At 30.6% G+C, this 26,890-nt stretch overlaps 3 protein-coding genes across 3 annotated transcripts in view; 1 reads left to right on the top strand and 2 right to left on the bottom strand.

Annotated features, from left to right (window-relative positions):
- rad50 (DNA repair protein rad50) overlaps positions 1–21,683 on the top strand; it is a 25,362-nt gene extending 3,679 nt beyond the window's left edge. The window contains exons 7-22 of the mRNA XM_085194537.1: positions 13,216–13,382; positions 13,840–13,988; positions 14,517–14,631; positions 14,916–15,152; positions 15,530–15,688; positions 16,313–16,426; positions 16,759–16,956; positions 17,062–17,208; positions 17,380–17,595; positions 17,919–18,079; positions 18,589–18,823; positions 19,091–19,297; positions 19,623–19,819; positions 20,338–20,442; positions 20,971–21,087; positions 21,295–21,683. Coding sequence (XP_085050663.1) covers positions 13,216–13,382; positions 13,840–13,988; positions 14,517–14,631; positions 14,916–15,152; positions 15,530–15,688; positions 16,313–16,426; positions 16,759–16,956; positions 17,062–17,208; positions 17,380–17,595; positions 17,919–18,079; positions 18,589–18,823; positions 19,091–19,297; positions 19,623–19,819; positions 20,338–20,442; positions 20,971–21,087; positions 21,295–21,541 — 2,771 coding nt within the window. The 3' untranslated portion in view covers positions 21,542–21,683. The remainder of the gene's footprint in view (positions 1–13,215; positions 13,383–13,839; positions 13,989–14,516; positions 14,632–14,915; positions 15,153–15,529; positions 15,689–16,312; positions 16,427–16,758; positions 16,957–17,061; positions 17,209–17,379; positions 17,596–17,918; positions 18,080–18,588; positions 18,824–19,090; positions 19,298–19,622; positions 19,820–20,337; positions 20,443–20,970; positions 21,088–21,294) is intronic.
- Positions 2,247–5,980, bottom strand: LOC146533871 (uncharacterized). Its single transcript, XM_085195193.1, has 2 exons — positions 5,623–5,980; positions 2,247–5,514 (listed from the first exon to the last, which is right to left on the bottom strand). The coding sequence occupies exons 1-2, from the start codon at positions 5,844–5,846 to the stop codon at positions 2,247–2,249; spliced, it is 3,492 nt and encodes a 1,163-aa protein (XP_085051319.1). The 5' UTR covers positions 5,847–5,980.
- On the bottom strand, positions 21,659–26,890 carry Cog8 (conserved oligomeric Golgi complex subunit 8). Its single transcript, XM_085194539.1, has 7 exons — positions 26,566–26,890; positions 26,162–26,468; positions 25,714–25,879; positions 25,319–25,414; positions 24,657–24,837; positions 22,854–23,017; positions 21,659–22,446 (listed from the first exon to the last, which is right to left on the bottom strand). The coding sequence occupies exons 1-7, from the start codon at positions 26,618–26,620 to the stop codon at positions 21,763–21,765; spliced, it is 1,653 nt and encodes a 550-aa protein (XP_085050665.1). The 5' UTR covers positions 26,621–26,890; the 3' UTR covers positions 21,659–21,762.

The following is a 26,890-nucleotide window of genomic DNA, read 5'->3' as shown; positions in this document are numbered from 1 at the left end:
TGAAGAAGTAAAGGAGTACTTACTTCAACCTAGCGTGTAGCTATAAAATACATTCAATAATTTTGATTTAGCACATTTAAGTGACGTTTTGCATCTTTACGCATTTTAATGCTGTTTTTACTAATAAACAGACATGGTTTCTCAACTTTTTCACGATTCAGTCGGTTTTAATAAATGCCCCGAGTACTAAAAAAAAGGTTTAGCCCCCCATTTGAATCGATTGCGCCGGGTCCCAGAGCCGTAGCTCTAGCCGTTCCAAAGATAGCTTTTCGATTAATTAAATGCCACTAGACGCGTCTCTTATCAGTCACCCTCATCAAGCTCGGGCCCGGCCTTATCGCTCGCTTCCCCGAATTGCTAACAACGAACCTACGTCACAGTGCAGTGTTGCTGTCTCTTTCTTGCATTACTTATCACCCAACGACACCACAGTGCCCGTCTCTTTGTCGCTATGTTGCCTAACAATTTGTTTATTAAAAACTTCTCATTTAATATGTAATTTCTATCATTTTAATTTAATAAAAATTGTATTTTTTACTATATAATGTTTCAAATAATGGTGCGCCGATGTAACAATATTTTGTTTATTAAAACTTCTCATTTAATATATATATTTTTATGAAATCTAACAATAAGAAATCGAAATGAGAGTATAAAAATGTAAAGAAATGTTCAACCTAACCTAACCTAAATCGCTTTCTACAAATGATTTTCTTATTACAATCTTTGTGAATTTATTTAGTCTAAATACTTCCATTGTATTTTTTACTATATAATGTTTCAAATAATGGTGCGCCGATGTAACAATATTTTGTTTATTAAAACTTCTCATTTAATATATATATTTTTATGAAATGTAACAATAAGAAATCGAAATGAGAGTATAAAAATGTAAAGAAATGTTCAACCTAACCTAACCTAAATCGCTTTCTACAAATGATTTTCTTATTACAATCTTTGTGAATTTATTTAGTCTAAATACTTCCATTGTATTTTTTACTATATAATGTTTCAAATAATGGTGCGCCGATGTAACAATATTTTGTTTATTAAAACTTCTCATTTAATATATATATTTTTATGAAATCTAACAAAAAGAAATCGAAATGAGAGAATAAAAATGTAAAGAAATGTTCAACCTAACCTAACCTAAGAATAAAACTCTTGATTTACTAAAATTTTACTTTGGTTTATTTTCATTTGAAAGGCATTTTAATAAAACCAAATAATATTTTTTATCACTTTAAACAAAAAGACTAAATAAATTAATTTACTAAAATTTTACTTTGGTTTATTTTCATTTGAAAGGCATTTTAATAAAACCAAATAATATTATTTTACATTAGCATTTATTACATAATACATATCGACTTGTCGATGCGTCGAAATTAAAAAAAAAAAAAAAAAAAAAAAAAAAAAAAAGGTTTAGCCCCCCATTTGAATCGATTGCGCCGGGTCCCAGAGCCGTAGCTCTAACCGTTCCAAAGATAGCTTTTCGATTAATTAAATGCCACTAGACGCGTCTCTTATCAGTCACCCTCATCAAGCTCGGGCCCGGCCTTATCGCTCGCTTCCCCGAATTGCTAACAACGAACCTACGTCACAGTGCAGTGTTGCTGTCTCTTTCTTGCATTACTTATCACCCAACGACACCACAGTGCCCGTCTCTTTGTCGCTATGTTGCCTAACAATTTGTTTATTAAAAACTTCTCATTTAATATGCAATTTCTATCATTTTAATTTAATAAAATGTCTAACCTAACCTAACCTACCGAAATCCTGCAATTTCTATCATTTTAATCTAATAAAAATGTCGAACCTAACCTAATTTGTTTATTAAAAACTTCTCATTTAATATGCAATTTCTATCATTTTAATTTAATAAAATGTCTAACCTAACCTAACCTACCGAAATCCTGCAATTTCTATCATTTTAATCTAATAAAAATGTCGAACCTAACCTAATTTGTTTATTAAAAACTTCTCATTTAATATGCAATTTCTATCATTTTAATCTAATAAAAATGTCGAACCTAACCTAATTTGTTTATTAAAAACTTCTCATTTAATATGCAATTTCTATCATTTTAATTTAATAAAATGTCTAACCTAACCTAACCTACCGAAATCCTGCAATTTCTATCATTTTAATCTAATAAAAATGTTGAACCTAACCTAATTTGTTTATTAAAAACTTCTCATTTAATATGCAATTTCTATCATTTTAATCTAATAAAATGTCTAACCTAACCTACCGAAATCCTGCAATTTCTCTCATTTTCGCAAAATATTTGGTATATCAGACTATCAGTATCAGTATATAACAATTTTATGTTGGTAAATTTATTTTTCATGTACTGATAGTGAAAGTCATACATTAAAGTCTTGGATATCTCTAATATGCTAAAACCTAAATATATGGGCTTATTATAAAACAATTTAGTTTTGCGAAGTTGGACTGCGACCAAATTTTCAGAAAAAATGGAAAGACTGTGGAATTCGGGGCGAGCAATGAGACTCTCAACACCTTTGATTTTTCCATGATTTTCCCAATGTGTTAATAATTTCACGTTTACTCTTTTTTCGATATTTTCCATTGTCTTTCCAAATACAGAATTATTCATCAGCTTATAAAAATCTTTTTCAAAGTCGGATGTTGCTAAAGTTCGTAATTGAGTGTTTAATTCAATATATTTTTTTAACCAAGGTTTTTGCTTGAATTTTAATGCTCTATGAACTTTTTGTACTCGCAAACCATATTTCTCACATTGCAAAAGGTTTCTATAATGTATAACATATTTTTTTTTGTTATATAAATTAGTAATTAATTTAGATTCTTTCGAATTACCCACACAAATATTTTCTGGACACAATGGAAAGTCGGAATGAGCATCATGTAAGCTATCGGGGTATTCTAGATCTACTTCTAAAATATATCCAATATCAGAGGTGATTGGTACATTATAATTTACATAAGGATCTTCCCATTCAAAATTAGACAAAGGCAAGTATTGAGACATAGCCCACCCATATAAATTGTTTGCATCAAGATAAATTAAATATGAAATAAGATCATTACTATCAAAAGTTTTCATGTGTGGATTATTTGCTTTTGCATAGCGATTACTGCATTGCGATATGCCTCCTCTAATACTGGATTTGACAAAAGCAATTTTGTCAAAATCTGTCAATAATTCTAGTTCAACTTTGGTATATTTTAACATAGCATCCCAACTTAACCCTGGAGCGGTATAGTAATGAGCAGGATCTAAATCGTAAGTCTTCATGCAAACATTTCTAAAATTTTCGAAAATATCACATAAAAGTATTACATCAGTTTTTAAGTAAAGATTAGAATAGTCAGCCATACTCTGACAGTGGAAATGAGACCATACTTTTTGAGCATGTTTATAATCATCAACTGAAATGCTTTCACCAGTCAATGTACTAGCGAAACACTCAATTGACGGCAAAGATGATAATTCTAATGATTTGAACGAAGTCATATGTTCATATGGATAAACACCTTTCCGCTTTAACAACTGAAAGTCTTTATCAGAGGGATATTGTTTTCTCGTTTCGCGGAACTCATCGTCATTAAGATTCTTAGCTAGTGAATCTAAACTACTCGATAAAAATTTGAAAGAGTCAATAAACCTCAAACCAACCTTTTTACCATTTACATTCAGAATTTTTGAGAAAGAAATATACTTTTCTTTATTTTGTGGAATGATTTGTACTTCACCTTCGGCAAAATTTAATGCATGTACAATAAAATGAGCATCGTAATTGCTCAGATTATGTAATATTATAGGAATAAATGAGGTGCTATGAATTTTTTTGCTACAATTCTCATGGCATACACCTATAAAAGTACCTAAATGCCAGTCGTGATCGATATATCGTTCATCCTTTAATTCACTCTCACATATGTAACATATAGAAGCTTCTTGTATTGTTTTGTTGTCTATTTCTGATAGAGGAAGAGGACATTTTTGAAAAGAATTAGCTCTACAAATAATTTCTATATCTTTACGTAAACTTGTCAAAAATACGTTAGCACAGTTTTCGCCGGTATAAGTAACATACTTAGAAAGCTTATTATCATATGAACATTTGACATAATAACCAAAGCTGTACACATCATGTCTTTGAACGTTGGTAGTGAAAGATTTAAAAGGATCATTGGAACATGAATCGATTGGATTGAGAAAAGATTCAAAATCTGCGTAAATCACAAAGGGTACTCTCTTTTTCTTTTCATAACCTTCGAATTTTATCTTATCACTTGGTACATTTTCACCACGCCAGTTTTTTTTACTTATATCTTTATTTGGAAGATCGGTTCTGACATGTGTGCAATCATTCAATCTATGTCTATCGAGAGCTTTCTGACTGTTAAAATAAATAAGGCAGCCGTCACAAATGTAAATGGCATTATTTCGTGATGTAACCTGATGACTCACTAAACGAGATAATTTTTTTATATAGCAATAATGCCCATTACTTCCACTCGTTATGTAAAGTAAATTAATATGAATAGGTTTGAGACACTTTGTAAAATATAATGGACCAACCAGAGAGTTAGACTTACTCAAAGCATTGTATTCCAGTCCATAAACGTTAACACTCAAATTATTCAACTTTTCGATTTTATGAATGTCTGTTAACTTCACAGGAAAAGGAACACCATCAAAATTTAACTTATTTTCATATTTTGAATATGAAGTGACTCGATCTGAACTTTTATTTGCTGGGTACAATGCTGAGAGTAAAGCCCACTTAAAGCACTGAACGTCGCTATTTTTTACATTTATTACTGCCTTTTTGTTTCGTATGTCGTGAGGCAAATCAATGTATGAAGATCCGCGAAGTGGATTAAATTTATTCACATTCATATCCAAACTAAATATTTTCTGAATAGACCAACCGCTGTCTTTCTTTTCAAACTCAGTTATTTTGTTTGCAAATATTTCATTTAAAGAATCGAGAAATTCATTTAGATTAACAGATTCGTTAATGATGACATTCGGAGTTTGAAAATCAAAAATATTTGTCAATTCTCTACATTGTTGAATAAAATTAGCTTGGAGTATAAAATTAACTTTGAAGGTTTTCAAAGCTACTATACTCTCACTAACTAAAGTAAAAAGAGTATCTTTGATGGAATTTAAAAACAAATTAAAATCCAAAAGCTCATCACTAACGGAGAGTGGAGTTATTCTGTAAGTATAAACACGTTTTCCAAATGCTTTTTCGATTAATGTTACATTAGGAAAACTGTGATGAATGCGTAATGCATTATTTTTATGAATATTACTTCGGTAATGATTTGCTAAATATCTCCTTTTAACAAGTATTTTGCATACCTCACAGTTGATCATGTCAGTGTTTAATGGTTGAACTGATGGTTCTGAATTCCTCGAAGTTGAAGGTTCGCTTGGACGTCTCATTTTCACAACTTTTTTATTGTTATCTTGAGCTACGCGTTTCAAGCCACTGCCAACTTGTAAGCTGGTTAACAAAGAAAAAATAAGTTTTAAATTCAACATCTCATAAATTTAAACAGGAAAAAAAAAAAAAGAAATAAATAAAAAAACATTAATAATCATTATTACTTACTGCTTCTCCACACTTTCACTTATGTTGAACAAAGCTTCATCAAATTGTGAATCAAAAGTCTTTGACTCAATACTGGTGAATTTATCGTTGAAAGCTTCCATAGCACATTCTGCTGATTCCACAATCTCGCAAATTTCTTCCAATTCCTTGTCAGTCCAGCAATTACTTTCAATCTCCTGTTCTTTAGTAAATAACACACTAGTAACATGATCATAGTTCGACATGTGCTTAGCACTTACTAGACAACACTCGCACAATAGTTCTTAACAAGAAGACACTGAACAACTTAGTGATGAATCCAAAAAAGATACACAGTCGTTTTATACTAACTTGCACAATGTAGCGGAACAAATCTATTAAAATACCGGAAGTGATAACGATAATATTCAAACTGTATGCTTATCACTTATGACTAATAAAGAAACAATGGCGTTAGTAATAGCAAATCTGTTACAAGTTTGAGCATGTCTAAAATTCCACAATAACAACTAAAAAATAAATCGAAAATATATATATTAAATGAGAAGTTTTTAATAAACAAAAGATTTTTATTCTTAGGTTAGGTTAGGTTGAACATTTCTTTACATTTTTATACTCTCATTTCGATTTCTTATTGTTAGATTTCATAAAAATATATATATTAAATGAGAAGTTTTAATAAACAAAATATTGTTATCGGCGCACCATTATTTGAAACATTATATAGTAAAAAATACAATGGAAGTATTTAGACTAAATAAATTCACAAAGATTGTAATAAGAAAATCATTTGTAGAAAGCGATTTAATATCGCGGATTCTAGCACACAGTCCTGTATCGCGGTTTCTGGCGCTTTGATTAAAATGAGAGAAATTGCAGGATTTCGGTAGGTTAGGTTTATAAGCTTCTTCAGGTTAATAATAGAAACAACCATTCGGTTCCAACACTTTATTGATAGATACCACTGTGCCGTAAAGTAAGTGTATTTGCCGAGGCTCGGGCAAGGAATGAATCCCGACTACTAATTCCATGCCTTTTATATTATTAGTCAAATCAACAACTATCTTGACAAATACAATTATAACAAAATTGTGTCATTTGACTTCACAAAATATTATTTAAAAATTTAAGCCAAAGAAAATAACAACTTTATTAGAATTATTATACCATAATTCTAATAAAGTTTAACAACAAAATACTAATAAAAATAACTTTACATTATAATAAATTCACAACGCTAACAGCTCGGCCTTCCTTTACCTTCGAGTCCCCTCGAAAAATGAGAAAAAAAAAATAACCAAAAATTAAACAGACATTCATGTATATAAAACTTAATCTTCTCGGCCATCTTGCAATTAATTGTTCCTACAATTACATATACAATTAAATAATAACACAAAAAGAATAAAATAAAAAACTTAAACAACACAGATATATCTGTTACACTCCTTAGTTGGCTTATCAGCCTCATGTGTGAACAGGTTATGATTTTAGCCAGGTGTACTCATCATTTGACTTATCGGTCTTATGTACACCCAAACTAAAATCATATTACATCAATTTCTTACTCACTAAACTATTCTAAATCATTATCATTGTCATTATCATTGTCATTATCATTATCATTATCATTGTCATTATCATTGTCATTATCATTATCATTTTCAATTCAATATCTGTTACACTCCTTAGTTGGCCTATCGGCCTCATGTGTGTACAGATTATCATGTAAGCTAGATGCACTCATCATTTGACTTATCGGTCTCATGTGCACTTATACTTACTCATCATCATTTTCATTTTCTAAATCTCTACTCAACATGAGGAGATTCATATCACCTCACAATTGTTTATTTATCATAATCATGGTCATTATTATATTCAATTCAATATCTGTTACACTCCTTAGTTGGCCTATCGGCCTCATGTGTGTACAGATAATCATGTAAGCTAGATGCACTAGCTAGATGCACTCATCATCCGGCTTATTGGTCTCATGGGCACCTATAAGTATAGTATACTCATAATCATTTTCATGTTCTAAATCTCTACTCAACATGAGGAGATTCATATCTCCTCACAATTATTTATCCCATCACTAAAACTATCAACTTTACCATAAACTCTTCCTACACTCTTTATCAACTTTCATAATCATTCAAAACTTCATTATTAATTTCGACATTTGCTCAATTTCTTTCCTTGCTCAATTTCATCACTTGCGCATCTGCTATTAACTACATCAAAAATTAAACCTTCTAAAGACTAGTCAACCGAGGCAATCAAGTCATCATCAGTATCATTTAAACCGATCCCGATTATAAGATATCCAAGGAAACATTTTTATGAACTGAAAATACTCCTTGATATTTTCCACTTTTGGTAATTGAGGTATGATCCTTATAATCTTGCTACAAGTTCTTTTTTTTTATTTACCATTTTTAATCTTAATATCGCGTTGAACCCCAACCACCTAGTAGTCACCTACTTTGTAGTTATTAAATTCAAAATATTCTTTAATTAAAAAAAACTTATTATAAGCACTCTTGAATCGTCGCATGAACATATAAACAAAAAGCTACCACCGGCTCGGAAGGCAGTTCTGCTGGGAAGAGCCGGCAAGAAACTGAACAGTTGCTCTTTTGAAAGTCAATGGTATATTTACTATTACATTGGCTGGCAGCTATCCTGCACTACATTCCAAACATGTATATCCTTTAAATATTCTTGTACAGTGTAATAAGCTTTACTTGTTAGAATTTTTTTGTTTTTTTTTACAAATACTTTAAATTTTGGAAGTGGCAAACTTGGAACACAGCGGAATTTTATTATATACACGTATACTCAGACCGATAAAAGATTTATTAACTTTTTGGAGGCGAAAACTTGGCGTAACAAGCTTATCTTTATTTCTCGTTCCTATCGTATGTCCATCACTATTTTTACTATGACAATGTTCATTTTGTCGGGTTTATCTTTGAAGACATCTCGCAGAGAATCTCGCGCTCTTTTAACCTTCTTACGCCACTGTTATTTATTTTCTTTATTTTTTCTGATCATTTGTTATTCGTAAATTTACTTCTTTTCTTTTTTTTCCGCCGCCTGAGTATTATTTTCATTTCTATTTTCTTGACAATTATGTTTAACATTGTTGTTATAACATTACTTGTCCGTTTGTACGGGATGTAGCAACTGCATTTAATACACGACTGTTCTTATGCGTTTCAATAAATTCTTTAAAGCTTAGGAAGCTTTTACTCGTGAATGAAGGAACTATCAAATAAACTAAAATAATGATTTAGTAATTTTAAAGTTGTTTTCGTATTTTTGACAGCATTTATAGTAATAAATTTATTATAAGCGTCTATTATATATGAGTTTCTTTAGAGGCATTAATAAAGGGAACAATTTTATATTCTACAGTAAAAATATTTTGTTTGTACATTTAGTACTTTTGACTGGAATGGATAGAGGGACACTTAAAAGGAATAATAGAAAGCAAAAATGTCTATATCTTTTAAATTTTCTTGTCTGTCTGTCTGTTTGTATATGATTATGTTTATCTCGGAAAGTGCTGACCCGATTTACTTAACTTACACGAATTGCGGTTTTAACTCAGCATAAGATCTAAATCATCTTGTTTTAGCAAAATCGGTTTATAAATAAAAACTATCATCATTTAAATGAATTTAAGGCATTAGTTCGCCTACGAATATATAGCAATCTACACCTATAGTTATACTTAACGTATATTTTAAATCGACTTCCAAAAGGAGGACGTTGTCAATTTAACTATTTTCGATTCGATATTCGATTCGGGTATATATATATATTTTTTTAATATGCAGTTTTTATTTTACAAAGAGTATTATAAATCCTCACCAAAATAAATAATTTATTAACATTTAAGGCTGTTTCATATTTATTCATTGACATCAACACATTTGACTGTCAGTCAATTCTGGTTATTAAATGAATAATCATGTAGTTTAAGCGGGCGGGCCACTAGTGTGGTCTATGGTGAATGGTGTGGACAGATTTATCAATTTTTGGAATAGAGTGGAACATACCTTGTTTTGCGATAACTACATTCAAAATAAGGTTTCTAAAGTTTTATCACCTTCAAAATACTCTAAATCATATTTGTTTTTTTTTTTCAACAATTGCCGCCTAACAACTTTTGGAACTATCAATTTGAATCTATTATGAATAACTATATACCATTCCTTTTTTTTATAATTTTGATTTTTTTCTTGTAAATATCATTTCAATTTCACTTTCGTCTAATATACGCTTTATATTTAAAATCTCGCCATCTGTCTTTTGCATTTCAGTTACTTTCTGTTTCTATTCTTTTAGCTAAGTTGTTATTTTGAAGCCACCATCTTACCACCCGTGTTATTAAAATCTCTTTTTTTTTTAAAGTCGTTTGCCGGCTGTAATATACGACGGTGATGATTTTTTTTAAGTTGATGTCATTTCTTTAAAATGAGTTAAACCTAAGCCCAAAATCCTAATTGAAAGTTATTTACTATATTAACGAAATAATTCTTCATATTTTTATTTTATCACTCGAGTTCAATACATCGCCAACAACACATGTTATTTTTTTTCAAAATTTTGCTCTACAGTCGCTTCTATCTTATTAATATTTACTACATGTTTGGCCTCCATTAATTGTACTCTAATAAAAGGACATGTTCTTACCAACTGAGGTAATACGCACGCTTTCTAACACACGCACAGCCGTAAACGCTATACGTAGAAACGTACGAACGAAATTTGAACGGATTTCTAAAATTTAATAACTTAAAAGCAGCTCGGATTTTATAAAATTAAAAATTCAGACATAAAAATATTTAATTGATCACGATTTTTTTTTTTTTAGAATTCATAAGGTTCACTTAAGTTTATTAAAAATGATACAATCTTTTGCTACTCTTATAAACTCTTTTATATACACTTTACATGATTCAATATTTTATTCTGTTTCTAATGGGACTGAACTAACTATATTTTTATTTATTTTTTTTTCACCACCGCTTTCACAACATTTTTTTTTTTTTGGAAAATTATTTTTTTTTATATCCGCTTTAATTAGTAAAAATATCCAGTATTATGGCTCAATAATACTGGATATTTTTAGTAAATTATCTTGTATTATAAGAATTTTAATATTAGTTGAAACATTTTGAATTTAAATTTTCATTTTGAATTTAAATAATCTATAGCTTACCGATAGTTTTAAGTATTTACCAAAACCTTTCAGCGAAACGTAAATTTCGAAAATCATATTACTTATTTCTCATTAAAGAAAATCGACTCAGTGATTTTAAACAAAAGGCATCTATTATATATTTATTAACTTACTTTAAGAATTATTTTTATTTTAGCATTTCTTTGTAACCATTTACAAATAATACAAGTTATTAATGATTTTAAATATTCATATTCCAACTTGCTGAATTTCAAGTAGGCTAGTAAATCTTCTGGAACTACAAAATTTCCAACTTGTACTCCTAATCGTATTCTACAATCCTCTGTAGCATCAATAATACAAATCAATAGCCTTTTTACCCTACATTTCACATCTATTTAATAAATTCATTTCATGATAATTTCGTTTCTAAAAGTTCATTATATTTAGGTTTAAAGTAGACGTAATGAGTAATTGAGTTCCTGGCTATTTATACTTTAAATAGTTTTCTCGGTATTCTCGTTAACCAAATATCCAAAGTTTGTTCTTCATTTGAGCGGTTAAATTCGGGAATCGTATTAGAAGTATTCGTAGGTAATATATGTTGATAGAATTGTTTTAAGTACGAGTAGGTTAATTACTTCTTTAATTATGAATGTAGGTACTTCTTTATCAACGCTAATTCATTCTTTTCGTACGAACGGAGTCGTATCTTCTATTCCACATCCACTATCAGAACTAGATGATTGAATGATGAACACAACGCTAACAGGTTAGACATTTTATTAGATTAAAATGATAGAAATTGCATATTAAATGAGAAGTTTTTAATAAACAAATTAGGTTAGGTTCAACATTTTTATTAGATTAAAATGATAGAAATTGCAGGATTTCGGTAGGTTAGGTTAGGTTAGACATTTTATTAAATTAAAATGATAGAAATTGCATATTAAATGAGAAGTTTTTAATAAACAAATTAGGTTAGGTTCGACATTTTTATTAGATTAAAATGATAGAAATTGCATATTAAATGAGAAGTTTTTAATAAACAAATTAGGTTAGGTTCGACATTTTTATTAGATTAAAATGATAGAAATTGCAGGATTTCGGTAGGTTAGGTTAGGTTAGACATTTTATTAAATTAAAATGATAGAAATTGCATATTAAATGAGAAGTTTTTAATAAACAAATTAGGTTAGGTTCGACATTTTTATTAGATTAAAATGATAGAAATTGCAGGATTTCGGTAGGTTAGGTTAGGTTAGACATTTTATTAAATTAAAATGATAGAAATTGCATATTAAATGAGAAGTTTTTAATAAACAAATTGTTAGGCAACATAGCGACAAAGAGACGGGCACTGTGGTGTCGTTGGGTGATAAGTAATGCAAGAAAGAGACAGCAACACTGCACTGTGACGTAGGTTCGTTGTTAGCAATTCGGGGAAGCGAGCGATAAGGCCGGGCCCGAGCTTGATGAGGGTGACTGATAAGAGACGCGTCTAGTGGCATTTAATTAATCGAAAAGCTATCTTTGGAACGGTTAGAGCTACGGCTCTGGGACCCGGCGCAATCGATTCAAATGGGGGGCTAAACCTTTTTTTTTTTTTTTTTTTTTTTTTTTTTTTTTAATTTCGACGCATCGACAAGTCGACGCGCGGGGTCTGGCACACGCCCGTGGTTCTAGCGCATTTGTTGGTTCTGGCGCGTGCGCCAGAACCAACAAATCCCAACTACTGCCCCGTCCCGAGACCCTCAGGAAAAAAGGCATTCACTATATTCTTGTTAATATAAACACCCCCCCCCCTTCCCCTTGTTAAGTTAGTAAATAAATTAATCAAATAAATACATATATTTATGAATAAAAATATGAATGGATAATGATTACGTGTCCGCTATTGATTGATGTGGTTGCGTTACGAAAACGGTATCTCCAAGAACTTTATTAATTATGGTGGAGGAGTGTAATGCTGCCTGTTTCTGAAGGATGTGAATATTAATGTATTTACTAATAAACAGTATGATAAAGAGGAAAGTTTTTATGTATAATTTTAGAGTAAAGATAAGAATATCAATCATTTGTAATGTGACTCTACGATAGGGTATAGCGAAACACCTATGTCGTGTTTCCGTGCTGGTTAAGAGCGACGCGGAATGCTAGAACAATTCATAGAAAAACATATTTATAACAATTTTAAAGTTATTCCACGCTAAATAGAATTATTTATATTATATTTTTTTATAGCTTAATAGGAATCTATAAGAATAAATTCTGTTCTGTTCTTTTTATTATGGCGTTCCGAGCGCGCCAGTTGAGCACAAAATCACTTCACCAGTGTCACATTGAATGGAGAACACACTAAATTCTAATATTTTCTCTAAAAATATGTTTTTAAATGTCAAATGTTATATTTATAGAGCTTGAACTAGAAAAAATAGAAACAAGTGAAGAAGCAGTCAGTGGTATAAGTGCTATTAGAGACAAGATTGAAGAATTGCAGAAAAAGTTAAAAGAACAAAAACTATTTAGTGATCAGCGGGAAAAGGAATTACAAAAATGTATAGATGAGTGCAGGGACACTCTTGTGAGTTTTTTCGAAAAGTTATTTCTATTGTTATTATGTCTCACATTTTAATAGGTCGTTGTGGCACGGTAATTTTACACACGACAACAAATTATTATTATTATATCAAGCTGGGTGTCTAGTATTAAGCAAGACAGTTTCAGAGTTTTCCACTTTCGAATTATCGAAGCATTGCCTGTTGAGTGGCGGAACCTGCCCTTTGCTTCGTTACCAGGAGGAAATGAAAATATTAATTATTTCATTCATCTGAGTGAGAATCAAACCCACAACCGTGGCGTTTACAGTCACATGCGTGTGCCACTGCGCGACGAATATTACTTTTACACTTTATACAACTTAGATTTTCCCGATCTTCTGGTAAGAAATAGCACGGCGTTGAGTTCTGTCGTTTAATACGATGTCTCGAATTGTAAAAAAATTAGATTATAAATAATTATATTTGCAAATACTTTTACAGTCTCGTCATAAGCAAAAAATATCAAACAAAGAGTCTGAGATACAAAACGTGAAAAAAGAGGTAGTTAAGATAGAAAAGCAAATAAATGACGCGAATAAATCCAAACAGAAAGTGGAAGTTTTAGAACAAAAATTGAAGACTGCTGAAGAGTATGTATAGTGTGGATTTTATAATGGTCGTCATATATTTTCAAATTCAAAATATTGTTTATTCAAATAGACTATTATAAGCACTTTTGAATCGTCGTATAAACATATAAACATCCATCTTGTCTTGTACACCATAATGATACAGTTTTAATAACAGAGTTTCATGGTCTACACAATCAAAGGCTTTGGATAAATCACAAAACACTCTAATTGCATTTTGCGACTTCTCCCATGCGTCATGCATCTGTAGTGGACTTGCCTTTGGTGATACCATATTGCTCACTATGGAAACAATTGTTAATATTAAAAAAAAATTGTGAGCTGGTTAAATAGTATTTTTTCAAATATTTTGCTTAAAGAGGGCAAAACAGAGAATGGTCTGTAATTTCCAGGGTCAGATCTATCTCCACTTTTGTAAAGTTATTAGTTTTATGCAACATATTTTTTTAGTTTAATGAACTTAGTTTTAAAATACTCTTTTCCATAAGAACTGCCATATTTTTGCTAAGCAATGTTTAATATTTAAAGGAATTATGATAAAGTCGCTATTGAACTCAACTCGGAGGAATGTCAAAATGAAATAAACGCTGATGAAAAACTTGTAGAAGAACAAGAGCAAGAGCTTGAGCAACTCGATGAAAAGGTGATTTTTTTATTTTTTAAATAGCTAAAATTTGCTATAACGTAAATCGAACCTTTGGAAACCGTTCAAACAGTATAATCATTTTAGCTACATCTAAATTCTTATATACTTGTTTCCTAAAAATATATGTTTTCACTTATTGCTGTGGAATGACACTTTAATCATAAAGATAAAATGTGAAATATAATTTATGGATAGATCTTTTAAATAATGTAAAATCTTTATGTAAGATTCAATTTATATTTAAGGTATTATTTAAGTTGCAAAATTTTAAAATATTGCAGGTTTCCAAATTACAAAAACAAAGTTCAAAATTAAAAGAAAAAGATATGATTGAAGAATCACTAAAGCAAAAAGAAAAACAGATGATGGTACTGAAGAACAAACACAAATCAGCCATTACAGATTTACTTGGTAACATGCCAGAGAAGGACTTTACCATTTCAATAAATAAAATTGAATGCGAAATAAGAACAGAAGTTGAGTTGATTAAAAAGAAAATGACAGATAAGCAAAACGAGGTTTTTTTTATTGTTTTATATATTTTAGTTATTTAAGTTAAGCTTATTACGAAAGCTATTATAAAAAAAAGCAGATGCTTGTTTTAGTGAAAATATCACTATATATCTTGAAAAGGTAGATTTACATCAGAATTTGAGACAAATCAATTCAATGTATTAAATAATATTAATCAGTATTAGTCCATGTATTATTTAGATTATTAATTGTCACTCGTAACTTTCTTTATTTGACTCTATTATAAAATAGGTTTTGCCATTCTTGTATGGATTTTTAAACTTTCTCTTTTACTTTTTACTTACATTTGGCTGTATGTTATTTGTAGATTATAAATTAGAAGTTTTATCATTTATTAATGAAATATCATAAACAAATCCAGATAACACGTATGGAAACAGAACGTCGCCACGCGCGTGAAGCATTAAGCGGGAAGCGAGGGGAACTGACCCGCTCTGAAGACCGCATGTACCAGGCATGCGGGGCTATGTCCTACGACCAGGCACTCGCTAAGGCGACTGCTGCTGTTGACAAATTACAGGTAACGTTAATTAATACAGGCAATATTAACAGTTACAGGTAAACTTAATATTAATGACGGCGTTGAGGTCCACCACTCACTCGTAATGCCTCTGATTCAGTCGGGGAATGGCGATAGATGTATTTACCTTTTGTAGCTTCTATATCTACCTTGTTATATGCGGGATGTAACTTGAAGACGGGTGAAAGGTGAGAAACTATCACAATAGGTCTTACAGGTAATATTGATATTAGTTACGGCGTTAACTTATGCTACTTATTCGGGCGGGAATTGGAGGCAAGGGTGTGTTGACACTAGATTTTCTCTGCATAACTTGCTATGTAAAGAATATATCGTAAAAGTGAAAAACTATACATATAATCTAATGCTATTGATGTGTGATTAATATATTAAAATATGACGTCATTGTAGCAAAATTGGCAATGTGAAGTGATGTTTGTATGTTATAGGATGTAGGTTCAATCTTCATTCATGAGCAATGATTTTATTTTTTTATTTTTAGTTTAACAACACGAAATTTATTATACCGTGTACATATTGTTTAAATGATGATTTATTAATAGTAAATAAATTTGTTAATAATAAAAAGAAAAAATAATTTAAAAAACAACTTTAACATTCTAGGATGAGCAAAACATTTTGCAGTCATCAATGTTTATTATAACAAAGTATAAAGGACAAATAAAAGACAATAGCTGCTGTCCTCTCTGCAATCGTGGGTTCGACTCTGAATCAGAGGTAATATTACTGTATATTTATTATTTACTTTCATTTAAAATAAATTTATCTTTGTTATACTTTTTATAGAATTAATATTTGATGTCGTCGTAGCGGAGCGGTCGTGACTAGGTTCAATTCCCACTGGGAACTATGAATTATTTTCAATTAACAAGATAAAGGTGACGTTAAATTCCTCCAGTCAACATACAATGTCTCGAAAATTATGGAAAAGTGGAGCGTTTTAACGCTCCCTCTGTTTACTCTGCTATCAAATTCCCGCTCAATATCAAATTCTATTACATAGAAACAACACGCAAATATCTCATTATAGTAATAGACATATTATTTAGGTTACAGATTTAATATCTCAACTAACAACTCAAGTTCTAAACGTGCCAGCAAAATTGGAAAAAGTAACAGAAGATTTGCAACGCGCTACAGCCAAAAAAGATGATTTGTTAAGCATGAGGTCTCTAAATGAAACTATACTTATTTTGAAGGAAACTGATATACCACAGCTTGAGAAACGCTTGAGTGACGTTGATAAGGTAATGTAATTATAAAAAGTAGGCAAGGATGAACAAAGCCAAATTTATGGTTTTTTTTTCTTAAAAAAGTAGTAGTACAAAAAGTATTTATTTTTTTTATTTAAGGAAATATCGAATTTGACTGAATCAATGGAGGAACTATCAATGACAGTAATGGAACCAGAGCAAAAATTACAAAATGCGAGGTCTTTGCAAGGTGACATGCCGCTCATAGATCGCTTTACTAACGAAATCAAAGCTACTTCTAAAAATGTAAGTTTAAAATAAAATGATATTTAGAAACATAAAAAAATTTAAAAATCTGGACTGCCTCTTGAAAATGTAATACATAAAATATAAATTGATTTATAGTGTGGGGCATATATGCTAGATACAGTTACAGCGTGAAGCTACTGACACAATTAAATGATAAATCTTTTACAGCTAGAAGCCATTAAAGAACAGTGCACAGATCTAATATCAGACATAACATTAGAAGACGCGACCACGCGACAGTCGGAAGTGCGCCAGCGCGTGACGGCGAGCAGGGCGCGCGTGCGGGCGGCGCGCACCTGCCTCAACGACCACACCCGGAGATTGCATAAAGCTGCGGAAGCTAAGACTAAGTTGAAGGAGGAATTGTTAAATTTGCAGAAAAAGGTATTCGTTTACTGTTATTTAGTATTAAAGATGTGAATTATTATGATTATTAGGAATTAAAGTCTTATTATTATTAGCGATACAACGAGAACATGTCGCTCGCACTAGCAAACAAACAAGAAAGTATGAAGTACACTTGTACTATTTTTTAGAAATGGATTTGAATCTATAGAAGATTTAATTTTATATTACTGTTTTAATTATTGTATCTATATTTTACATTTCATATTTATATTTTATTTTTCTATATATTATCTATCCATTTTTTTAATATAATATTTATCATTTTAATTGTGAAGAATATAACATATTTTTTACTATAGGTACAAGAACTATGTAACTTACAAGAAACAAAGAAGCAAATGGAATCAAACAGGGAGAAGTACTTAGTGGAACTAAAAGAGCTACAAGATGGCACAGCAGCATTAGAGACAGATTTAAAGGAAAAAGAAAATACGAAAAGTGAAGCTGTAAAGAAAAATAGGTATATTGATAATTTAAAATATAACTTGATTAAAATATATATTAGAATATAATTCCATATAACTTTTTTTTAAATCGATTTTATCTAAGATATAGATTAAAATTTTATCAAATAACTAAGTTATTTGATGTTTTAAAATGTAACATTGTTTTACTAAAATAAAAAAACTAGGCAATTAAAATCACCCAACTTACTAATCCTACCCTAACTTTTTCTGTACTTGGGTCTTTTTAAAGGCACTATTTAATACTTTACATAAATACTTATGTACAGTATTCATTTTGACTTACATGCAAAAATGATCACTTGTTGTTAGACAACATATAGAGAGGGCATGTACTAGAAAAACGTGACGGCGCGTTGCATAGTGGTACGGATCAAACGTCTTTATACATTGCTTGTAATACTTGAGTGTAGAATAAGATAACTAATACTTAAGTACCCCCAATACAGGAAATTTCCTCGAATTTTCCTCTTAAACAGTATTTACGGAATACATTAATTCCCAGGGCCGAAATAGATGTAAAGAAAAATGAAATAGTCAAGGTAGAAAACGCTTACGATAAATTAAAGGCCATAGATTTGGACATAAGACAACACAAGGAAAGGAACTTACAGCGCGAGATGGATAAAATCAAGGATGCCAATGAAAAGTTGTTGGCGAGACAAAAGCAAATCATGAGCGATCGAGACACGTTGACAAAGAGAATAGATAGCTTGAGAGATGAACTGTCAAAGCAAGAGGTAATGTTTTTTATTTTTCAAATATAAATATATTCAGCAATTCTATTTACAAATAATAAATATAATTACTCAGGTAAGGCAACGCAGCGTTAAGTTCCGCCATTCCTCAAACAATATCTTAAAATTAAATTGGAAATTATCAAAGGATCTCTCTGTCTATGCTAATGAATGCAAGAAATAAATAAAAATAGAATTATTTCAATTATTACTTAATATAATACTACTTTTTTGTTTATATTCCAAAAGTTTTATTACTCCTCGTTATAGTTATACAAAAGAAACTTGGAAGATAATTTGAAATTACGTAAAGCGCTAAAAGAAATAGAATGTTGTGAGAAAGATCTGGCAGACATCAACGAAAGGCTCGGCGGAGTCAACATGGACATGATATCTGATAAACAACCTTTGATTACTAAACAAACTCAAATTTTCCGCGAAAAAGCACAAACGGAAGGTCAACTTGGTGGGTTAAAGGTAACAGATTACTTTGGTTTTTGTTTACATAAAAATTTAAATTGCAATTTTTTTTGTAATAAAATTGAGACTCGTAGTGCGGAAAACAGAGCGTCTTAGTGTAATTGCGGTGCTTGTGGTTCCGATCCCCACCCAACTGAATGAATTTCTCTAAAATATTTTGATTTCTCCTAGAAAAAAGAAAAAAAGAAAGTTTCTAGAAATAAGCACTCAAAGCGCAGCGTTAAGTTCCGCTAGTCCCCACGCAATATCTCTTTCTTAATATTTTTCTTCTACCAAATGCGAAAAAATATATTAAAGACTGACATGGCATTTCTATTAACAGGACAACTTAAAGCAAAACAAACTGGAACTCAAGAAAGCTCAAAACAAAGATGTAGAAACAAATTATAGAAAAAAATTTTTTGAGCTCCACGTCACTAAAGCGATAGACAAGGATGTGAGAGATTATTCCGTTGCCTTAGAAAAATGCTTAATGGAGTTTCACAGAGAAAAAATGGAAAATATCAATTTGATTATAAGGTTTCTTTTTAAATATTTGTTATACATGTACATCTTAGTATACCATGGGCCGTCGCGATGCAGTAGGAGAGCGTGTAAAGTTACATATTATATTTTAGACATTCGTCTTGTGTATATATATATATATAAATAAAGGATAAAACCAAATTAAACAAAATTAAAAATTAAATCAAATTAAAGTAGCTTCACGGTGGATCCCGCACACAGCAGGGTAGGCAGAGGGAACCTAGTGTTAAGACATTCCGTTCCCCTCTTTCTGCCGAATTCTGAAGGCATTGCGTGTTGAGTGGCAAAACTCAACGCCGCGCTTTGCCTCGTCACCAGAGCGCAGAAATGGAAATATAAACGTTAATAAATATTTCACTTCCTCGAGTATAACAATACATGTGTACAATTCTTTGAAAAACAAAGATAGTTTTTTTTTTCAGGATAAAACATTCTTGCCATTGGCATTTAAAAATCACGAAAACCAAACCAATATATTATACAATAAAATACATTGTCATTATGTTTTACAGGGAAATGTGGCGAAAAATATATCGAGGAAACGATATTGATTATATTGAAATTAAGACTGAAGGTAGTATGACTGTTGATTCTGAACGACGAAAATATGATTACAGGTATTTAACTTTAATATTGCTATACGTAAAATATGCTTATAATATATGATTATTATTCTTATATAATGTGTGCAGCTATTAATACAAATATCACATAGTTAGACCCAAAAATAGAACGCTTATGGATTCGTAAAATAGTACATTCTGTGTGGAATATAAGTAAAAAATATTTTTTTTATATGTACGAGTAAATGTCACCGTCAGATTAAAAAACCTTTATGATTTTTCTCGCGAAATTGTAATCTATAGAGAAATTGTAAACTCTTTAAGCGCTGGCCTTGAATGGTCGCTTTTACAGCAAAGTCGATCAATATGCGATGTGACCACAGAGCCACGAATCTAAAAAGATATCAATAAAATGAAACTTTCTTTATTATGTGAAATAAAGTACTAGCAGTTTTTGAATTCTATGGTGAATTGACAATGTCAATAGATTACAGTTTCGCGTTTCGCGAAATTTTGTAATATAACGTTTTTTAATCTTACGGTGACATTAAAAACATGTATGTGTACCATGTGTGTGTATAGGGTTGTACAATGTAAAAATGGAGTGGAGATAGATATGAGGGGGCGGTGCAGTGCCGGGCAGAAGGTTCTAGCTTGTCTTATCATAAGACTGGCTCTGGCAGAAACGTTTAGTTCCAGGTAACATTTAGAAATATATCTTTTATTCTTTACATTAAGATACGTTATTGGAACTGCAATTGTAAGTAAATACAGTTCAATAAGAAATTCTGTTTTATGTGGAAATTGTCGTAAGCAATAATGCAATAAATGCAATGCGGTTTTTTAACGTCAGCAACGTTCGCTTTTATTTTATGTTTATAAACATGTATGTCATATCATTTTCAGATTTGGAATTTTGGCCTTAGACGAACCCACTACAAATTTAGATCAAGAAAACATCAAAAGCTTATGTGCCGCCCTCGGAGAAATAGTGCAGGAGAGAATGAATCAAAAGAACTTCATGTTTATTATTATTACGCACGATAAAGAATTTATCGAGTCTTTAGGAAATATTGATAAAGTTACACACTACTATGAAGTGTCTAGAAATGATGAAGGTAAATCAAGAGTCAAAAAAATTAGGTTCACCTAAGTTTTTTTATATTTGTAAGTCATTTCTTATTTGTCTCTATTATTCTTATTGTTAAAAAGGCTGAAGTGCCTTATATGTTATTTTATAAGATATAAAATATGTTTAAGAAATAAAAAGTTTTTTTTATATTTAATTTAAAAAATCTTTTATTTATATTTACAAATTATTTAGTATATATAATTTGAATTTTTAACTATATTTTTTTGTACAATTTAATTAATTTAAAGGCCAGTAATACAACTTAACGGTTTACATATTTCAATTTGGTCTAAATATAATAATTTACTTTCCTGTAGTACAGTCAATGTGACCCCAAGCAACTCTGCTACCTGATTTGGTGGGAATGACTGTGACAGACATTTTGATATATATGGCACTAAATCTTCAGTGAAACATATACAAAGAGACAAAAAATTGTGCTTTTCTATATCAGTGAATGCTTGTTGCTCCCTATGATAATATGCAACCAAAATTTGTACTGCCTTATCAAACGACTTCTTAAAACCTCTATACACATCTTTGACAATATTTAATGGAGCAGTAACTCTAAGAGAATTTAATACTGTCAACAATCCGTTACAATACTCTGCTAAAGGATAATAGTCTAACAAGATTTCAGGGGGTCCTGATGCCATGTTTTCATTGATCGGCCGCTGCACGTTCTTAATGCTTGGTACTTTGTATGACTTCATCTGGCCCTCAAATTGATTGTCAACTTTTTCTACACCAGAATTAAATTGCATCAATATATTACGTCGAAAGAGTGGTGTGAGTACACATCTCAAGTCAGCACCAACTCTTCCGAAGGATAGACAAAGATACATACACTGGTTCATTAATGATTCAAAGTTTGATTCATCTTCTTTCCACAGATCTTGATTCAACATACGTGCAAGGCCTTCAACCTAAAATTAATAAAATAAGACAAAATATAGTATAAGCAGTGATGAAATACTCGGTTCTCCATTTACAGAGAACAGTTTCTTAATGGCATCTATGTCAACCCTACTAAATGTCAAGTGTAATGTAAATCAGTGAAAAAAAAATTTGGTTAATAAATATAGCAATAAACACACATACAGGTGTAAAAATTATAAACAACATTGTAAGACAATCCATTCTCCACTTTGCTTCAAGTAAAAAACACAATGAGGTTTTTTTTTTGTATAAACTGCATTTGGTAATTTCTGGTCAACACATTTTTTACCGGTAATAACTGTATAAAACATTCTTCTGCATAGTATTAGATTTTGTCCACACACCTTTGAGGATAATTACATTAATTTATCATAAAAAAATTGTAAAATAATACCTTTTGTTTTAACCAGCATGATAAAGCACTAGTGCCACTTAATTCATCATCTCTAACTTTTGATTCTTGAGCATCAGAAAGAAATATGGATTTATGTTGAGTTATAACATTAAATAAATGAATTCTATGCAACTCTACCATCCTCCTTAGTAGTTTCTCAGGTGCTACAAAACATTATACTATAAAATAAAACTTATACAAGTTGTTAACTACTAAAATCTTAATCTTATATATTACAACTAGCGACCCCCTTGCGGCTTCGCCCGCTTTTACTACTGGATTATTCATATAATGTATGTTTGCAAAGCACTTAAGATAATGTGAAAATTAATTAAACCCTAATGCAACCCGCATTTTCGTAGTTTCAAAGATTTTCCAATTGTTTTACTCGGCAAGGATTTTTTAGTAGGTACCGTAATTTTAAATCTGTGCTACTAATCTTTTCAAGTACTTATTAAAATATATTTAAATGACTATTTTTAGATAGTCATTTAAATATATTTATAGATACTACTACAAAAAATATGAAACCAAATATATCGCGCTGAAATAATACATTCAACTCCAATTATCCAATACGTGCAAACACATCTAAATCTTCGTTGCTATGCCTCTATAGCGGGCGGGTATTTTTTTCGAGCTTGTGGTTAATGCTGGAGAGGGTATTCTGTCCCTGACGAAAAGCAAGCACTACGTGGCTGCCTGTGAGGAAAATTAAATAGAATGCATTGGCCGGGAATCGAACCCGGGCCGCCCGCGTGGCAGGCGAGCATTCTACCACTGAACCACCGATGACTGCTCATGACGCGCTTGTATAAGCAAAACGTCGCGGGGCGCGTTTCGCAGCAAGGATGTTTTGATATTGTAACAACTTCTAAAGTACTTATTAAAATGAAAAAACAGTAAAAGACAGTTTTGATCTACATTAAATGGCCAACGTAACTAATATACTTATTTATATGCTGAGAGTAAGGATAAGTAAAACTTGAGTCGGCACAGCTGATGAGTCAACGGCGTGATGTGTCAACAATTAAATGCGTTTTTCTCTAAAACTATTCGCAATTTCGAAATAGTGTAAAAAGCAAATTTTATCTTCGTTTAACGTAGAAAATTAATAAAGTATTTTAAAGGATAAGGATTAATACCATTATGGAAAGATATGACTCACAATAAAAAATATATTGAAATTATTATTTTTAGACAGAAATATGATCACTACACGTTATCCTTAAAAGATAAAAATATGCTGTCGCGGACTTTTTTGTAGATCTTATTAAGAGGAACAATACTCCAGTACATTATTTTCATGTAGTACTTATTAAAGCAGCGCATGCGCGAAAGTGTCTCACCGGGTAGGACTTTAAACACATTTATCGTATTTATGTTAATTTACATAAGAATTTACAAATAATAAACTATATATAAACCTTCCCTGAGAAATACTCGATCTAATGGTGAAAACCGCATAAAAATCCGTTGGGTGGTTTAGAAGAAGAAGAGTTAGAAAGTTCAGACAGACACGAAAAGCGACTTTGTTTTATAAGATATAGGATAATAGTCGAATTCTTAGGAGAAGCAACATCTGACTATAAGCAAAATAATTGCAGATTCCATCCCCACTATAATAAATCATTTACTTTAATTTCCCCACTTCCTTAAATCAAAAACTGCTGTTTAGTTTCACCAGTCAACATAACTGTCTATCTCTGCTTTCCACATTATATGTAGGATTTCAATTTTGATTTCAATATATTTATTCATTTACTTATTAAAACATGTACTATAAACAGTAAAAAAGCTTACTTTCTGTAGTTTTAGCATCTTCTAAGGCTTTTTCAAACCATGCATTTCTTGCTTTAAGAAAATGCAAGTGTAGCCCATCAGAGTTAATATTATTTGTTTTGATTCCACTTGATTGCAGTTTGTTTTGGTCATCTTCTGTTGATTTGAACACTGTATTGGCTCTGCGTAAATATCCTAAAATCTAACCACACATAGATATAGAATACAATTGAATACAAATCTAGTAGCACAGGCATTAATTATTATATATCAACATTTTGCTGCAGAATAACACATATCCTATGTGTTATAGACTAAAACTTCTGTGAATATTTTTTATAATTTAGTTATACTATGATAAGTGTAAGCCCGCGAGGTTAGTTGTGCACCCATAAATAAAAACATTAAAAAAAAAATATATAAAGAAGACAATGCAATGCACACAACGATGGAGGTGTGTGCGGCAGTGTCTCTTTGATAAGTTTATGTGTTATCAAATGGCTTTTTATTTTATAACGATAATTTTATTATTTATTTTGTATGAAAAAATGTTTTTAATTGTATTAGCCCATTTTGGAGTATTTAAAACTGTGGTTTCATTTAAAGTGGTACTGACAAAAACACTGTATTTGTCTATAGATAAATAAATAAACTTAATATACAAAAAAAAAACAATCAATTACCTGCAAACATTGTGGCAAAGGTAAATCATAATGCAATTGGTTAAAGAGATAATACAGAGTTTCAAACCAAAGTGTCATAATTTCTGTTGTTGTACTCTAGAATAAAAGAAAATATATATATATATTACATTCATAAGTTTCACTTTTAGATTAAGTTTTTAAGTTATACATCAGAATTCTAGAGACATTGTGTGTTGAGCAGCAGAATTCAACACCATACTTTGTTCATCAGAGCAAGGAAATTAATATATTACATTTTTCATTCCCCTGAGTGGAAATTGAACCCACAACTGTCACATTTATTCGGATCCTTGTGCCACTCCGCCACAACAGTTTCCACTACAGTCGGATGCTGGTCTGCATATATTGAAACAAAATTATATATAACACAATACCTGCACAACTGGTATTTCTGAATACCTCTTAGACAGATTACGTATGAATGCAAAAATATCTAATGCGCTCTCATAGTCTTCAGCATTCAAGGCTTCACGCATCAATGAAGGTAGTTCCAGCAGTTCCAGCAATTTATCACTCTGATTTTTTATACTACTGTATCTTCTAAAATTAAATAGAAATATGTTTAACTATTTATAAATATGTATTTATTTATGGTATATTTTAGTATGTCATTTGTTGACATATCGCAGAGTTAACAGAGTTGTTCTCCACACTCTAATTTTCAGACATGCATCTTGGATGACCAAACTCAATATACCTTAGACCCCGGGTAAGGTAATTATAATTTATTGACAATCAGACACTGTTCCGCTGTACCAACAGCCACAAATCTATTTGTAACATAAATGGTAATAATGTGTACTAAATATAATATTTAAAAACCTTTTTTCTTGAATAATACTTCCAGATATTTGGGAAAAATTTTCACACTGCTCTACAAATTCTGGTATAGTATCTATAACTTTTGTAAGTGAATCTTTAGATTTCTCTAAATCTTTCATAATAGCCCTTGAAATATCAGCAGTTTCAACAAAAGTTTTATAATTTGTAAAAGCCAAATCTTGAGTCTGTTCTGTTAGGTGCTTCATTTCTTCATTTAGTCTGTCTGGTTCCTTTTGCACTTGTTCCCAACTTTGTGATCCTAATTTTTTTATGTAATCTGTTATATCACTAAAATATTCTGCATTTTCTGAAACATAAAGCAATTCAAATTACATTATAGATATTAATTTATATTATTATAGATATTAATTAAAATTTCACAAAGATTAATAAATTATACATACCTGTAGATGAATCTGGGAATAAGAGTTGAGAAAGGTCCTTAAGTTCTTGAGCCATATCTGATATATACAAAGCCCTCAAAGTATCACTTCACTACAGAATATCCTATTTTTTCAACTATCTCAAAATGTATTCAGTAATTGAAACTTTGTAAAATATATGGATTTTTTTTTTTTTTTACTTTGATACAAATATTAAATTATAACTTCGGGTTTTTATTTCCGAAAATTTTAAGAAAATAAAATAAATTCTAATACAATAAAATATTCATTTTACAAATAATACCATTAATTAATTAACAATTTGATCGTCATATATGTCAGTGTC

This window comes from Heliconius melpomene, chromosome 12 (assembly GCF_056956725.1).
Source record: "Heliconius melpomene rosina isolate 202511_hmr_F chromosome 12, ASM5695672v1, whole genome shotgun sequence".
Taxonomy (NCBI): Eukaryota; Metazoa; Arthropoda; class Insecta; order Lepidoptera; family Nymphalidae; genus Heliconius; species Heliconius melpomene.
This window is presented reverse-complemented; position numbering and strand designations above follow the sequence as displayed.

Coding starts and splice junctions, on each gene's coding strand:
- LOC146533871 (XM_085195193.1), bottom strand. CDS start 5,846: ATGTCGAACTATGATCATGTTACTAGTGTGTTATTTACTAAAGAACAG. Junction 5,515..5,622: donor AGTGAAAGTGTGGAGAAGCA/GTAAGTAATAAT, acceptor TTTGTTAACCAG/CTTACAAGTTGGCAGTGGCT.
- Cog8 (XM_085194539.1), bottom strand. CDS start 26,620: ATGGCTCAAGAACTTAAGGACCTTTCTCAACTCTTATTCCCAGATTCA. Junction 25,880..26,161: donor AGTATTATTCAAGAAAAAAG/GTTTTTAAATAT, acceptor ATTTAATTTTAG/AAGATACAGTAGTATAAAAA. Junction 24,838..25,318: donor CTTTGCCACAATGTTTGCAG/GTAATTGATTGT, acceptor ATGTGTGGTTAG/ATTTTAGGATATTTACGCAG.